Below are 17,206 nucleotides of genomic sequence, written 5' to 3'. Positions count from 1 at the left end.
TCCTTAAACATCAGTAGACTGTGGATGGGAGCAGCTTCACCACCCCTGCAAAATGACTCTGAAGAAGACGACAAGCCCTGCTCCAGTCACACCCGGAAGCTGACTGGTCCACGCACGGCCAAAGCATGAGAAAACTCATCACAGTACTCTTTTTCCTTAAAATTTAGACTTTTACAGTAAGGACTTCAACTGACCTTCCTCAGACTGAAGACTGTTCCCAGTGTGTACATCAAGTCACTGAGGTAAGACAAAAGGTTGCTACAGTCCTATTATTTTATGGTTATTATAAGTGTACTGGAACTCTAAAAAGAACTTGTTTGTATAATGTTATTGTATACAAGGTATGTAGCCCAGGAAATGACCAACCTGATGTGTGTTATGACCCATCTAAGCCTCCCATGACCACAGTTTTTAAAATAAGATTAAAGACTGAGGACTGGTGAAGGCTCATAAATGATACGAGTAAAGTGTTAGCCAAAACAGAAGAAAAAGGGGTGCCCAAACAAGTCACCTTGAAATTTGATGCCTGTGCTGTCATTAATAGTAATAAGTTAGGAATAAGGTGTGGTTCTCTTAATTTAAAAAGAGGCTATATGGCAGAAAATAAGTACATCTGTCATAAATTAGGACTGTGTAGAAATAAATGTAAATACTAGTCTTGTGTCATTTAGGCCACTTAAATTAAAAAAAAATAAAAAGGATCCAGTCCACCTCCAGAAAAGAAAAAATAGCCCTTCCTGTACTAAAGGACAATGTAACCCCTTAGAGCTAGTAGTAACCAATCCCCTTGATCCTCGCTGGAAAAAAGAGGAGCGTGTGACCTTAGGAATCGACGAGGCTGGACTGGATCCTCAAGTGAACATCTTAGTTCGAGGAGAAGTTTACAAATGCTCTCCTCAGCCAGTGTTTCAGACTTTCTATGATGAACTAAATGTGCCAGTACCAGAAATTCCAGAAAAAACAAGAAATTTGTTTTTGCAATTAGCTGAGCACGTAGCCCAGTCTCTCAATGTCACTTCATGTTAGGTATGTGGAAGAACGTAATAAGAGGTCAATGGCCATAGGGAGCCTGAGAATTACTACCTACAGACCCAGTTCCTGATGAATTCCCGGCTCAAAAGAATCACCCTGATAATTTCTAGGTCATAAAAGCCTCAATTCTTGGACAATATTGCATAGCTAGAGAAAGAAAAGAATTCACTCACCCCGTAGGACGACTTAGTTGTCTAAGACAGAAACTGTATAATGGTACCACAGAAACAGTCACTTGGTGGAGTTCAAATCACACAGAGAGAAATCCATTTAGTAAATTCCCAAAGTTGCAAACCGTGTGGACCCATCCAGAGTCCCACCGGGACTGGACATCCCTCACTGGATTATACTGGATATGTGGGCATAGAGCTTATGCCAAATTACCTGACGAGTCGGCAGGTAGTTGTGTTATTGGCACTATTAAACCATCTTTCTTCTTACTGCCCATAAAGACAGGTGAACTCCTGAGCTTCCCTGTCTATGCTTCCCGTGAAAAGAAAAGCATAGCTATAGAAAATTGAAAAATGATAAATGGCCCCCGAGAAAATCATACAATATTATAGGCCTGCTACTTAGGCACCAGACAGTTCGTAAGGATACCAGATCCCCATTTACATGATCAACCGAATCATAGTTACAAGCTGTCTTAAAAATGATCACTAATAAAACCGGCAGAGCCTTGACTATTCTGGCCCGGCAAGAAACTCAGATAAGAAATGGTATCTATCAAAATAGATTAGCTCTCGACTACTTGCTAACAGCTGAAGGAGAGGTCTGTAAGAAATTTAACCTTACTAATTGCTGCCTACACATAGATAATCAAGGGCAAGTAGTTGAAGACATAGTTAAAGATATGACAAAACTGGCACATGTGCCCGTGCAAGTGTGGCATAGATTTGATCCTGAGGCCATGTTTAGAAAATAGTTCCCAGCGCTAGGAAGATTTAAAACTCTTATAATAAGAGTTATAATAATAATAAGAACCTGCTTGTTGCTCCCTTGTTTGCTACCTGTACTTCTTCAAATGATAAAAAGCTTCATCACTACCTTAGTTGACCAAAATGTTTCAGCACAAGTGTACTGTATGAATCACTATTGATCTGTCTTGCAAGAAGACATGGGTAGCGAAAATGAAAGTGAGAACTCCCACTATTGAGTGAACGTCTCAAAGGGAGGGAATAAATGAGGAGACCACCCCTCATATTGTCTTATGCTCAATTTCTGCCTCCAAAGAAAAAAAAAAAGTAAAAACTAAAAGGCAGAAATGAAATCCACAAGCAGACAGCCCGGTGCCACACCCTAGGCCTGGTAGTTAAAGATCGACCCCTGACCTAATCAGTTATGTTATCTGTAGATTACAGACATTGTATAAAAAAGCACTGTGAAAATCCGTATCCTGTTTTGTTTCGATCTAATTACTGGTGCATGCAGCCCCTAGTCACGTACCCGCTGCTTGCTCAATCGATCATGACCCTCTCAGGCGCACCCCATTAGAGTTGTGAGCCCTTAAAAAGGACAGGAATTGCTCACTTGGGGAGCTCGGCTCTTGAAACAGGAGTCTTGCTGATGCCCCTGGCCGAATAAACCCCTTCCTTCTTTAACTCAGTGTCAGAGGAGTTTCGTCTGTGGCTTGTCCTGCTACACACCCACCTCTGCCTCCCAAAGTGCTGGGATTACAGGCGTGAGCCACCACAACCAGCCCGGCTTTATTCACTTTCTTACTCTCGTATAGGATTTGGAATTCCAGTTCAAATTTTCCAGTTTAATTGTTGATTTCTCATGGTACCTGCTCATGCCAGAAAAACTCTGTACGTTCTAGTAACATCTTCTATTTGCCTAAGTGGATCTTTCTCTCCTCTCTCCCTTTTTGCACATGAACTTCTGAAGGACAGCATTTATAGCAATTCATATTTTCTGTTCTGTGTCTTAGCAAAATGTCTGGAATCTAACAGGGCATCAGCCCTTATTCAGGTCTGTTGCCATATCCATAGAATCATGTTAGATAAAATATCAATTTATTTACAAATGGCAAAACATGGCAGCACCATTGTCTATCCTAGGACACTTGTCTCTAAAAAAAAAAAAAAAAAATCATTGAACAATAGCATACCATGTAAGAAACCACTCTTAACATTCTCATATAGACCAACTGCCAGCCCTCCTTCTGCCCAGCCTAAATCTATCCCCAGGACAAGGCCTTACAGCAGCACAAAACAGATTCCAATCCAAAAATTTTATATAGGGCCACCAAATAACAAGAGGAAATGAGCTGTTTTCTCTGGGCACCTTTTACGCACTGTTTAGTGTTAGAGCCAAAAATTGATCTTGGCTTTCTCTCTTCCTTCTGTTTTTTACAGATTGAGCCTCTTGTACTGTTTTTCAACCAGTTCCTTCCTGATAGGCAGACATGGTGGGTTAAGATATTTCTCACTGATGAAGAAAGTTGATATGCTTTTACAGGTTTCCCAAAACTCATCTGATAGCATTTTCCCTAGAGCCTCTTTCCATCTACCTCTCTGCCTTTTTGGGACTAAGATAATATCATTTTGTAATATATGTTTTTTACAGTTCAATTTATCTGGAAGTAGTCTATGTGAAGGTTACTAATAATTACATTCCCTGATCTTACCCAGGGTCTTAAGCTCACTTTTTCCAACCGGAGTTAAGGGATAGGTGAATATTGCCAAACGTTCCTGAGAAGCTGACAGTGTCTCTTTTCCTAATTTCAAGTTCAGGATTACACATCAATGTCTATAAATGAAAAAATAGGTTCCATTCATCATTCGAGAAACCGGGCTAAATGATTTTTGAACATGCACAATATTATGTTTAATATATCCATTTAAGAAACAGAAGAAAACTAAGATAGAATAAAATGATTGGCCAAGATCATACAGCCAATACCTAATATAGCTACTGCAATTTGCTTCTGCGTATATTGTATTCCAAAATCCACCATCTTAATAATCCATGACCCCCAATATTGTTCAACAAAACCCTATGCTGGAACTCCCGGATAGAAGCTATTTGGAGATGTAAGTTCAGCTCACTTAACTGTTTGTAGAGTGAACAGAGGTTTTCCAGTGGAGGGAAATACTCATGTAACACAGAGAGATACTAATGAGGGAGCCTCACACTCTGGGATATATAGATTTACCCCAACACTCTAAATCAAGTTACAATTAAAAATATGGTACCCTGTCTCATTAGTTGTTTATATAAGTAGATTCATGTCTATAGCGGGAATTGTTACCTATTATATACTTATAATGGGAATTATTTGGGAAATTTTCTTTCTTTTTTTTTTACTTTTTTTGAGACAGAGTCTCGCTGTGTCACCCAGGATGGAGTGCAGTGGCGCAATCTCGGCTCACTGTAAGCTCCCGGGTTCACGTGATTCTCCAGCCTCAGCCTCCCAAGTAGCTGGGACTACAGGTGCCCGCCACCACGCCCGGCTAATTTTTAGTATTTTTAGTAGAGACGGGGTTTCACCGTGGTCTCTATCTCCTGACCTCGTGATCTGCCAGCCTCGGTCTCCCAAAGGGGAAATTTTATTTCTAAGACAATTTTTAGAAAAAAAACCCTTTGATTAGCATTTTTCAGAGGGATTTGGAAAAATATTATTGTTGCAGGTGTCCTGCTACACCACACACTTCTTTTTTTTTTTTTTTTTTTTTTTGAGACGCAGTCTTGCTCTTTTGCCCAGGCAGGACTGCAGTGGCGCTATCTCGGCTCACGGCAAGCTCCGCCTCCCTGGTTCATGCCATTCTCCTGCCTCAGCCTCCCGAGTAGCTGGGACTACAGGCGCCCGCCACCACGCCTGGCTAATTTTTTTGTGTTTTTTAGTAGAGACGGGGTTTCACCGTGTTAGCCAGGATGGTCTCGATCTCCTGACCTCGTGATCCACCCGCCTCGGCCTCCCAAAGTGCTGGGATTACAGGCGTGAGCCACCACGACCGGCATCACTTCTTTACCCAAAGTGGAGAGCTACTCCTTTGAAAATATGTCCACCAAATAGTTCTGATTGCTGTTGCTATCTCAACCACAAACTCAGTAATTGTGATTACCAAAAATCCTAAATATTGAAAAATCACAGAATATGGGAACAGAAAGACCAGTTAGGAATCTTTTGTTCCAAATCGCTCATTTTCAGATGTAAAACCTGAGGTTCACAAGGAGAAAAAACTTTCTCAAGTTTACATAGCAAGTAAATAAGAGTGAGGACTGACTGGTCAAATATGACTCATGCTCCAGTTTCCTTTCAACTCTATTCCATCAATTATTGACAAAAGATGGCTGGTGATTGTCCCTACATTCTGTTTTCTGGCTATGGGTTGTTTATAGAGTGTGCTGGTGATTGTTCCTACATTCTGTTTTCTGGCTATGGGTTGTTTATAGAGTGTTCTGTTTGATAAAGAGCTGATGAAAAGGAGGACTTCAGAAACTGCTCTTGGTCTTTGGCATCATTTTATTGATGCCTTAATTCCCCATTATCTTTGATAAGTACCTAAATCTTGTATGCCAACACAAACACAGATAAGAAATCAAGTTACATTATTCCAATTTATTGCACAAATACAGGTAATTGAGAATACATAAGGAGGTCACAAGCACACTAATAATTAATGATACAATACTGCATCGTGGGATAGAGTAGTTATGGAGCAAGAAATTAAGGCTGGATAAAAAGGTGTTCATTCAGTGGTCTTCATGGAGAAGATGACATTGAAGTTGAAATTTAGAAAGACAATTTGGGGCAGTGATAGTGTGAAGAGAACCCCAGCATTGTGCTCTGTGTCTGCCTGAGGTGGGCATACTATAAAAGGCAGGTAGGGTGGGGCAACTCTCAGAATGATCTTGAGAAAAAATTCATAAATTGTGTGTTGTGTATAAGAAATATGTAGTCAATGATGAAAATATAAATTGAGTGAAATAAAAGAGATATCATATATTATACAACTGTAAAGATATAGATTGGATCCACTCCTAGAGGTCCTGGTAAACCAGGGTTAAGAGTCTGTATGTGAACATCCATGCCATGGAAGTGATGTGATTAATACCTACAGATGATCAAGAGTAGAGATGCAGCTTAGCATGATACACAGTGAAAGGGTAGGGTTTTTATTCTGCTGTCAAATTTGGAGAAACAAAATTGTATTTTAGAAAAATGAGAATGGAAAACCTCAGGCCCTACAATTAAATAAAGCATACCAAGTCACTTAGTTATTTGTTGTGTGAGTGTCGTGATCACTTTCACAATCTAGGGAAATTAACATCTACCCGTCACCTTTTAATCTTGGCATCCTCAATACATAAAATGTAATTATTTCATTAATTGTGACTAATACTCTCAGGCTGATTTTTTTCAGTCCATCTGTAGGACTCTTATACTTAGGCTAAAAACATAAACTATCTTTTCCTTTTATAAACAGAATTTTTTCTTAGCTTGCTTTTCTTCACTACCTTCTATTCATAATCAACTATCTTATTTCTCACATATGCTCCCATTCTCTTTCTCTAAAGGTCTTTGCAAATGTTTTATTCATTTACTCACCACAATACTCATGTGTGGAATTTCTCAGCACCTTTTGCATTCATTCACTATTGCTGTTTTCTCTGCCGCATATTCATGCCTTAGGTGGAGTTGCTTATCACTGTGGACTTTTCTCTTGCCCAAGCCTAGAGATACTGTCTCTGATGGATACTTATTTTCTCTTTATCTAATCTTTCTCTATTTTGGGCTACCTGCTCTCTACAGTTTCACAATGCATGTTTATGACTAATTATTGTATCTTCTAGGCTAGATGTTATCCTTAGTTTTTCCCTCCAATTATAGGCATGTGAAGTTTAGCTTAGCTTCACTTCTATCTCAAAATAATTCTCTTAGAGTGTTAACTTGCTTCATTTAATAACGATTTCTCTTATAATGACACCAAACCTGTATCAAATTTTATCTTTACCAGAACTCTGTATTGGATGTCATCAGGCCCTCTATGGCTGCATTTCCCTTTGTCTCCCCAAAATCAAAGCCTAAAAATGAGCTTAATTTAGGTCTATTTGTACTCTTCCTCCACTTTTCAGATTTCTGACTTTTTATCTTTTTTTTTTTTTTTTTTTTTTTTTTGAGATGGAGTCTCCCATTGTCACCAAGGCTGGAGTGCACTGGTGCGATCTCGGCTCACTGCAACCTCCGCCTCCCAGGTTCAAGCGATTCTCCTGCCTCAGCCTCCCAAGTAGCTGGGACTACAGGTGACTGCCACCACACCCAGCTAATTTTTTTTTGTATTTTTAGTAGAGACGGGGTTTCACTATGTTGGCCAGGCTGGTCTCAAACTACTGACTTCGTGATCTGCCCACCTCGGCCTCCCAAAGTGCTGGGATTACAGACGTGAGCCTCCGCGCCCGACCCTTTTTATCATTTTTTCAACAATAACCAGTGCTCTCCTCTCCTTTCATCTTAGACTCAGACACTTAATGTATTAGTCAACCAGTTGCTTGTCTAACTTTATTCTTTAATTTGTTAACAAAATCTACCAGTTACTCTTTTTCTACATGTTTTAGATATAACCATTATTTCCATTTCCACTCACTTTATTTCAGCTCAGGTCTTAATTTAGTCTTCTTTTTTCACAAATGTTTCACTAAACATTTGTGAAATGTTAATCTCTCCACTTATAATTTCCCTGTTTTTACCTATCTACCTCCCCAGACAACGAGTAACTTAATAAAATTCGCCACTTCCTACTTGTCAATCTGCAAATAATATCATGTCAGTGAATGTGCTGGTGATTCAGGCAATTATACAGATCTTTATAAAACTTCATGTCTTGGCAAAAATGTATTATTGACTGGTGGTAAAATATTTGCATAGGAAGTTATATATAGTGTAAGTAATACATATGTATGTGTGACTGTGTGGGTATGGGTGGATGGTACAAATCATGCCCAACTGTAACTATTAAGAATGCTAAAAAAAAAAAAAAACCCTGAGAACCAAATATTATCAAACTGTCAAAGTTTAACTCAACTTTCAGCCAGCCTTCTTTTTTTCTGTATTTGCACAGTTATAATCAAACAGTTAAATCTTGCTTACTACATGTTGACTTTCCAGCAGAGATGTGTGTGGTCATAATATAAAACAAGAAAAATAGGAGTCTATCATATCTACAAATAGAAGGAGAATATTAAGGTGAACAGAAGCAGCAAAAACAAAATATTCTTATCAGGCAAATAAATCTAATGTAAAACCAGCAGGCTGTGGAGAGAATAGAAATTTTTCCAGTAGCCCCTTAACAAGACCTTGGCCTTCTGGATCCTTGGCTGTGAATCAGAGTGTTCTGGACACGTGATTCTTATAAATCAATGGGAGGAGACATTTCCCCTGGGTCTTCCAACTCACTGTAAGTAGCTGAATATATGTTTAATTCTTCATAAACACGATCCTCTGGAACCTGATAAGGGAAAAATCATTTCATATCAATCACCACGAATTTCCCATCCCTAGAAGTCTCACTCAAGAGACTTACCTCATCTACTTTTGTCTTTCTGGGTCTCACGCTCTCTGTCATTAAACTCTGATTATTTCTTTCATTTCCAGAAAACCAAACCAGACTGGCTGGCCAAGTGGGCCCAAAAGAAATCATGTCAGTCAATGACAAGTTGGTGAGGTTATTCCTTAGTATATCTGCTGTCTTATTTATCTATCTTTGGAAGAGAGTGATTTTTTTAATTTCTTTTTTTTTTTTTTTTGAGACAGAGTCTCACTATGTCACCCAGGCTGGAGTGCAGTGGCCACGATCTTGGCTCACTGCAACTTCCGCCTCCCGGGTTAAAGCAATTCTCCTGCCTCAGCCTCCTAAGTAGCTGAAATTACAGGTGTGTGCCCCCATGCCCCACTAAGTTTTATATTTTTAGTACAGACGGAGTTTCACCATGTTGGCCAGGCTGGTCTCCAAATCCTGACCTCAAATTATTCTTCGGCTTTGGCCTCCCAAAGTGCTGGGAAGTATGGCTCTGTCACCCTGGCTGTGGTGCAGTGGCATGATCTCGGCTCACTGCAACCTCCACCTCTTGGGCTCAAGCGATTCTCCTGCTTCAGCCTCCCAAGTATCTGGAACCTCAGGTACCTGCCACCACGCTGGGCTGATGTTTCCTTTTCTGTTTTTGTTGTTGTTGTTTTGTTTTGTTGTATTTTTTAGTAGAGATTTGGTTTAAGATTTGGTTTTAATTGAAGATTTGGTTTTGCCATTTGGCCAGGCTGGTTTCGAACTCCTGACTTCAAGTGATCCGCCCTCCTCGGCCTCACAAAGTGCTGGGATTACAGGCATGAGCCACCGTGCCCAGCCTGGAGGAGAGTGATTTTAAAAGGTGGCTAGACTTGAATGCCTCAGGAAAGTGGACAGATGGAGAGAGTATGTTTCTTCCATCAGACATGGGCAAGTACATGAGCACAAGGTGCTGGTGGTTCTTATCAAAGGTGTAATGGACAGGTGAGGCAAGTGGAAACATTTGGTAGTCGTGAATCAGAAAGGAAAGAAAACTGAGGTTTTAGAGCAAGTTGGAAAGGAAAAGTCAAGAAACAAAGGAATAAAACAGAAACAGGAATAGGCGGCTACTTCTGGGGCAGAAAACAAGGCCAGATACCTGGGTGGTTTCCTCACAAGCCTTCTGCACATTCATCTCTCATGCTCCACACACTTTAAGGCATTTTCTAACATTATACAGATCCTATTATCCCAACCCTCATTCAGAGGGATATATTATGAAATGTATGCTACTTATGGGTATAAAATGTGATTTAAAATGTGAGATTTGGAAACCAAAGTAATAAAACTTGGAGAAACTATTTTCTGGAAGAAATGTTTCAGAAAACCCAGGCCATATTTTTAAGGAATAAAGCTCCAATTCGTTAGCCTGTCATTCAAGATTTTATATCAGTCTTCTATCTACCTTGTTTCCTTTGAGTTCTTCCCCAGCTCCATAGATTGTGAGTGACACAGCACTACCAAGTCCCAGAATGGTGAGAAACAGCATCATCACTACAATTTCCTATTGAACAGCAACAAACGACAAACAAAAAGAGTCACATGGTATGTGCCCCAAAAGTTTATTTTCTTATAGCATCTCCTGTTTTCATCTCCCTACCATCTGACCAGTCCTTTTAAGGTGACACATACACACACACACACACACACACACAAACACAGGCACAGAAAAACCCAGAGATCGTCACTTGCAGGAGATAACTTTAACCCCGAGGAATCTGCCTGGGTTGAGGGGAGTGGGCAGCCAGCATCTCCCTGGGCTGTGTGAACTTACAGAACCACTATACTGTGTAATAGAAGTTACAGAAAAGGATGGTGTTCATGGAACAGGAGAAGAGGGCTTCTTACTTACATTAGGACCCAGAATCTTAGTCTTCCCACACACAAAAAAATACATACAGTGGAAAAGGAAGCCATAAAGCACTTGGTCTCAAAAAGTTTCTGGCAACTGTGGATGTGGATATAGGCTAAGCTCTTCTTCAGGTTGATGATCAGGATGGTAATTCCCATTCCCCCAGCTATGCTGCTGGCAGTGTTTGCTCCCAGGCTTCCTCTCACCTGATAATAATGAAGAACACTCAGACCTGGGCCTGCACTTGCTGGCACACTCAATAACCCTATCTTCATTTCAGGGCTGGATGCATCCAGTAAATTCCACATTGCTTCCAAATTTTGGTTAAAAAGGGAAACCCTGAAAATGTCCGCATTGTTTAATGAGCATATATTACTTTCTCGCTGGACTGCCTTCAGGAACCACATGAACACATACGAACACATGAGAATATTTTCAAATATTCTCCTTAGTTGAAAACTAATTATTTATTTGATCATGTGAATATGCCTACAAGGACAATGCCAGTGTGAGGACACTTTTTTTAGAACAAGCGTCAAGGTAAACATAAACTTCATTGTATATTAAATGGTACAATTTATGTTTCTAATGATTATATCCAACTTCTGTTGCAAAAAGCCTTAGGACACAAAATAGATTGAAACAAAATCATATATCCACATTGACAAGTAATATAGGAGACAAAGATGTGTTTCCCTTAAGACTCTTAAAACTCTGTTCTTCTTATCTTTTCAAGGATGGACAAAGACAGAAACAGGCAACTCACCAGATATGTTGCATTTCTCCTTTCAGATATAATTGACAAAATTCCAGAAATAGAAAACTGTTCAAAAAGGAGGAAAAAAAAGCCACAATGAGTTTTTTTGTTTTCAATGTGTCCTTTTTAACCCCATCTTCCAAACATAGGTAAAATTTGGGGTACTCGATAAAGTTACTTATTAATGTCACCTGTGAGCCCAATATTTCCTTATTCTTATTTTCTATAGAGTGCTTCTTAGAATTAAATGTGTATACGAATAAGGCTGGGTGTGGTGGCTCATGTCTGTAATCCCAGCACTTTGGGAAGCTGAGGCGGGGGAATCACTGGAGGTCAGGAGTTCAAGACCAGCCTGACCAAAATGGTGAAACCCTGTCTCTACTAAAAATACAAAATTAGCCAGCCACTGTGGCGTGCACCTGTAGTCCCAGCTACTAGGGAGGCTGAGACAGGAGAATCACTTGAACCCGGGAGGCAGAGGTTGCAGTGAGCCAAGATCATGCCATTGCACTCCAGCCTGGGCGACAAGAGTGAGACTCCATCTAAAAAAAAAAAAAAAAAAAAGTGTATATGAATCATATGAGGTTCTTGCTAAAATGCAGATTCTTATTCATTAGGTCCTGGATGGAGCATGAAATTCTTCATTTACATGAGGCTTCCAGGAGATGCTAACCCTGACAATGCAGGGGTTACTCTTGGAGTAGCAACGTCCAGCAACATCAGGGCATGAATCGATTAGACCACCACTCTCATTCTATTGCAATTGTCTATTTGTATGTGCGTCTTCCATCAGCCCCTTTAGGCAAGAAACACATGTCTGTGGCATGCATATTTCCAGAGTCTGACATATATCATGTGAATATAGAGTAATTATGAAAATGTACATGATGATATTTTTACCAAACATTTACATATTTGATATAAATATAAGTCAATAGCACAAATTCAAAGCAATCTCCTAAAGACTCAGATTGTGAGTTTGATGGGTTGAGAGACACCTCATAAGCTGTGTTTGAAATAAAAAGACAGTAGAGACAAGTTTCAATTATAACAGAGGTACAGGTTCAAGGAGAGTCCTGAACAAGTCATCTGAGCACTAAGGATTTAGCAGACTACAAAGTCAATGTGACATAGTCTAGAATTAAAATATATTCTTGTGAATGAAGTATCGATATAAAGAAAAAACTTGAAGAATCTCAAAATAACTGTGCAGCGAAGGAAGACAAACAGTAAAGAGAACATACTTATATAAAGCTCTAAAAAATGTAAGTTAATTTATATTCACAGAAAGCAGATCGATGTTTTCTTGGGAACGAGAGGACAAGGAGTGGAGGGAGGAAGAAAGAGTTACAAAGATACACAGGGAAGCTTTTGGAAATGATGGATACATACATTGTATTAATGTGGTGATGTTTTCATGTGTGTCTATGTGTGTCAAGGTTAGCAAATTGTACATCTGAAATACTTGCAATTTATTATATGTCAATTAGACCTTTAAAAAGTTATATTATCTCACTCATCCACCTATTTTTCCAGATAGAACGATGAGTAAAAGAGATACCAGGAGAAAATACCTAAAAGAGTTTCTAGGGCATAGAAGGTCACCATATGCCCATTGATCTTAATTTTTCTCACCCCAGCAATCTCTTCATTTTTCATGAAGACAACTTTATTTTCTATTATTATTATTATTATTTTGAGGCAGAGTTTCGCTCTTATTGTCCAGGCTGGAGTGCAATGGCACAATCTCAGCTCACTGCAACCTCTGCCTCCCAGGTTCAAACAAGCCTCCTGCCTCAGCCTCTTAAGTAGGTGGGATTACAGGCATGCACTATCACACTCAGCTAATTTTTTATATTTAGTAGAGATGAGGTTTCACCATGTTGGTCAGGCTGGTCTCAAACTCCTGACCTCAGGTGATCCACCTGCCTCAGCCTCCCAAAGTGCTGGGATTACGGGTGTGAGCCACCATGCCCAGCCTCTGTTGTTATTTTTAGTTGACAGATAAAGTTGTATGTACTTATCATATACCTTTATTGATGAATAGTGCTAGAAGTATGTTCTTGGAGTTGGATTCTGAAAGTTTAGGGTCAATTACTATTAGTCAAGTGGCCCTTAGGCAAGTCATTTAACTTGAATTAGATTCAGGTTTCTCATGGGATAAAACTGTGGGCTAAATGTTTAACCCACCGTTAATTGTAAAAAGAATCTTTTGTTGTTGTTAATGAGCATATCTATGTTAAGAATTATAAATATCATCTTAATACTGGGAATAAACAACTGGTTAGATCTGAGAAAGAGAAAAACCTATGTTCAGTGTTATTTCAGAAACAATTATAGATATATACTCACAAATATGGCTCCCCAGAATGGATAACCTGCTTTAAATGATGAAAAAATGTCTCCCTCAATGTGTGAAATATCAAGTACAGAGCAGACAACTGTTCCAAAACAAAGGCATATCATAGCAGTCAGAATTTGTGTTACCTATAGAAAAACACATGAATTTCATGAAAATCAAAAAAATTTTCCCGAGATTGTATCATTTTTTAATAATAGAAGCCAAACATGAGAAACTGCTTTAGTGTCCTAGACTGTCCTGATAAATGATCCACACGTAAGATTTTCCAGGATACCCTGGTCACTATAAGAATTGGTACAAGCACTACCTAATGCATGGAAGGCCAATACTTTTCTCCATGCGCCTTTATGTATGTAGTCATGTTGAACATCAGTAATTGTTCTTTACATCTAAGTAAAGATAAAGATTATGAATCCTTCACTCCTGTTGGCCATTCTTGTCCTAGCAATTTAAAGTCTTTATGAGGAAATGCTTCTCTCTTCCCAAAAGGACCCAGTTAGTGTCAACTCTTTATCTACCATGTTTTTTAAAGGACCTGACACCTCTCATGAATCCAAGTGGGAAAACAGTTGATGCAACTCAATATTCTTTTCTAGACCCAACCCTTACTCTAGTCAAAGTTGGAGGAGGCTCACTCACCCCCAGGAACTCCTGCTCTTTTTTCAAAACTCTCAGCCATGTATGCTGTGGTGGGGATGAGGCCGACTTCAATAGTCTGCCTGAAGATACTTCCTGGGGAGATATTTCCAAGACTTCAAATGCAGGCACACTGTGAAATTTAAAAGCAATTCGGTCATGAGAACATTCTGTAACTCCCTGTGCAACATTCTCGACAGACAGAAAGGGGAGTTTTGTTTATTTTTTCAAAGCCATCCTGTAATTCAAATCTTCATTGTAATCACCAAGAAACTAAAGCTCAGAGCATCCAAGTAACTGACCAAGAACACCTGAACACTATCCAAGTGATTAGATGGGACAAAATGGAGCAAAATCCATGCCAAATTTTCCTATTCTTAATCCAGTGTTACTTTCAAGTTCTTTCTCATTCATCTATGTTGACAAGTAAAACTGAAAATAAACACATTTACCTATGCATCTCACAATCCTTTTAACATAGAAATGTATCTGAGTATATTTTGTCAGTTAACAAACCCCAACTTCATGTGCACAGAATACAGTGAAGGAATGGCTTTGAATAGCTAGATGGGACTCTATTACTATTTTCATCTTCAGAGAAGCATCCCACAGCTTATGGATTATAAAGACCAATCAAGAAGCAGGTTACTTTATAAAGTATTTATAAAAGCATGTGTGAAGGATATGTGTCCCTCAGCACATGTCAGACCCAGAAGCAAGAGATCTACATACACAGTATGAACTCTCCTGTCTCATACCCAGAAAATGAGCTTCTAATGTCAGAAAATCTATTTCCAGTTTGCAAGCTGAGTAAAAATGTTCCTCTCCAGGGAGAGAGAACCACTTGGAAAGTACAGCAAGTAGCTTCCTCATACCCAATATATTAATTAAACTAGATGGATCCATGCCTAAATCAATAAAGTTTCATCTCCTAAGCACTGTGACTATGACTTCCCCTGCCACTAAGTGACTGAGAGTAGAAAAAAATAATACCTTGTACCTACCTGGAAGGCTCTTGTGGGAGAGCAAGATTTGCTCTCCTATTACTTTCCGTGTCCATTTTTTCATTAACCGAGCTGTCCAGGAGTAAAGAATATTATTATATTGAGACTTGGTGGATTTCCTCTTACTGCATGCTCTGAATAGGCAGTTGAAATGGGTTACCTCATGACATTGATGATTATCTTTATACATAAGTCATTTGCCAGACAGACAAGTTTCTTGGCTGATTAAGATCAACAGGCTTTTACTTGTGATGAATAGAAAAATTGAGAAGCCTACTAAATAAAGATTAATATGAAATAAGAAAATTTGAGACTCCTGGAGCATAATTTTGCCTGAGACTAGCAGGATTTACAGAACCTGAAAATGAGACATTTTAGTAGGAGTTGAGAAGGTGAGAAAGAACTGCAGAAAAGAAAGATATGTGCCCTTCTTCTGGAATTGTCCCCACTTGTGTCCCAATTCAGCCATTTCTATGGCAGAAGTTATCCAATTGCACCTTTGAAAAGCTTGTCTTCCTTGTTTAAGGCATGCTTGGTTTCACACATAGACCCAAAACTGAAGTGCTGTTGTATGTGAGTGAGTGTGTGTTAGTCTCTAAATCTCCAGATCCATCTCTGACTTTAATATCTATCATCTTTCTCTCTCTTTCCGTCTTTTGGAAACTGTTTACATGATTCGCTGCAGCAGATGGTCTTGGAAATACAACAGGCTGCATTCTAACTGCTGTGAACCATACCTGATAGTGTGTAAAAGCTAAGAAGACTCCATTGTCTGCTAAATTATTAGACTGATGGTGCTTAGATCTTCACAATGGCAAGAATGGGATAGTGAAAACACTGAGAGACATGAACTTTATAACAAATCCCATGAGCAGATCTAAACAGCATTGGACTGAGTAGTATGCCTAAGTTAGAATTAGGGCTAAACCATGTGATCATTGAAATACCATAACTAGCTAGACCATAGCAAAATCAGTACAGATAAGATTCAGAGAAGGTTTTAATCTCTTTTATTTCAGTTTAATTATAAACATAACCTTGAATGGCTTTCAATAATATTTAAGATACTAAAAATCACACCTCTAATCATGTGTGGTTTTTTTTGGGGGGTGGGGGGTGAAAAAGAAAATCTTTTTGCAGGAAACTAAGATATTTGCATAAACAGAGTATACTAAAAGACATATTGGTATAGCTTTTGTATCCAAGTTTATTAACTCAGGTGTCATCTTCCCATGGTGTCTTCAGGAATTGGTGGACCTAAACAAGGTGCTATTGGAATTAAGGAATAGACCTTTCTCACTTATACGTTCATCCAAAAAGAACTTAATGTTCCATGCCAGGCACTGCCCTTATCACTGTGCATGCACAGATGAATGCCAAAATCCCAGGTCCTTCTAGTCCACAATCAAGCAGAATAGAACAAAGATAAATGATATATTATTACCCAATATGTTGGAGGCCAGAGGATGTTGGAACACATAGAAAGGTAAAACAATTCTGCCTGATAGGGGATATATAGAGTTCAGGGAAGGAATTCCCAGACAAGGTAACATTTGAGAGCAGACTTAAAATTAAAATGATAGCCTCAACAATTTTCTATTTTCCTTTTTTTTTTTTTTTTTTTTTTTTGAGACAGAGTCTCACTCTGTCACCCAGGCTGGAGTGCAATGGCTCACTGCAACCTCCGCCTCCCAGATTCAAGCAATTCTCCTGCCTCAGCCTCCCAAGTAGCTGGGACTACAGGAGTGTGCAGCAACACTGGGCTAATTTTTTTGAATTTTTAGTAGAGAAGGGGTTTCACCATGTTGGCCAGGCTGGTCTTGAACTCCTGTCCTCAGGTGACTCACCCACCTCGGCCTCCCAAAGTGCTGAGATTACAGGAGTGAGCCACTGCGCCCGGCCACGAATTTTCATTTTATCTTTCTTTTTCTTTTCTTTTCTTTTTTTTTTTTGACAGAGTTTCGCTCTTGTTGCCCAAGCTGGAGTGCAATGGCGCGATCTTGGCTCACCACAAACTCC

At 39.3% G+C, this 17,206-nt stretch overlaps 1 protein-coding gene across 2 annotated transcripts; it reads right to left on the bottom strand.

Annotated features, from left to right (window-relative positions):
• Positions 1 to 5,576: 5,576 nt before the first annotated feature.
• On the bottom strand, positions 5,577 to 15,345 carry MS4A2 (membrane spanning 4-domains A2). Of its 2 annotated transcripts, XM_057299038.2 has the most exons (7): positions 15,188 to 15,345; positions 14,187 to 14,316; positions 13,538 to 13,672; positions 11,195 to 11,251; positions 10,476 to 10,634; positions 9,982 to 10,080; positions 5,577 to 8,483 (listed from the first exon to the last, which is right to left on the bottom strand). In XM_057299038.2, exons 1-7 carry the CDS (start codon positions 15,241 to 15,243, stop codon positions 8,385 to 8,387), a joined length of 735 nt encoding a protein of 244 aa, XP_057155021.1. In that variant the 5' UTR covers positions 15,244 to 15,345; the 3' UTR covers positions 5,577 to 8,384. The 2 variants fall into 2 exon arrangements, with proteins under 2 accessions (XP_057155021.1, XP_034790097.1); XM_034934206.4 differs by lacking the exon at positions 13,538 to 13,672.
• Between the last annotated feature and the right edge of the window lie 1,861 nt (positions 15,346 to 17,206).

The sequence above is a fragment of the Pan paniscus genome, chromosome 9, assembly GCF_029289425.2.
Source record: "Pan paniscus chromosome 9, NHGRI_mPanPan1-v2.0_pri, whole genome shotgun sequence".
NCBI lineage: Eukaryota > Metazoa > Chordata > Mammalia > Primates > Hominidae > Pan > Pan paniscus.
The sequence above is the reverse complement of the archived record's forward strand: the minus strand, read 5'-3'. Positions and strand labels throughout refer to the sequence as shown.

What these genes read in the sequence shown, in the direction of transcription:
- MS4A2 (XM_057299038.2), bottom strand. Translation starts at nt 15,243, where the DNA reads ATGGACACGGAAAGTAATAGGAGAGCAAATCTTGCTCTCCCACAAGAG. An exon ending in AAGAGCAGGAGTTCCTGGGG is followed by an intron (nt 13,673 to 14,186) that starts GTGAGTGAGCCT and finishes GTTTTTCTATAG; the next exon opens with GTAACACAAATTCTGACTGC. An exon ending in TTATGGCTTCCTTTTCCACT is followed by an intron (nt 10,081 to 10,475) that starts GTATGTATTTTT and finishes GCTGTTCAATAG; the next exon opens with GAAATTGTAGTGATGATGCT.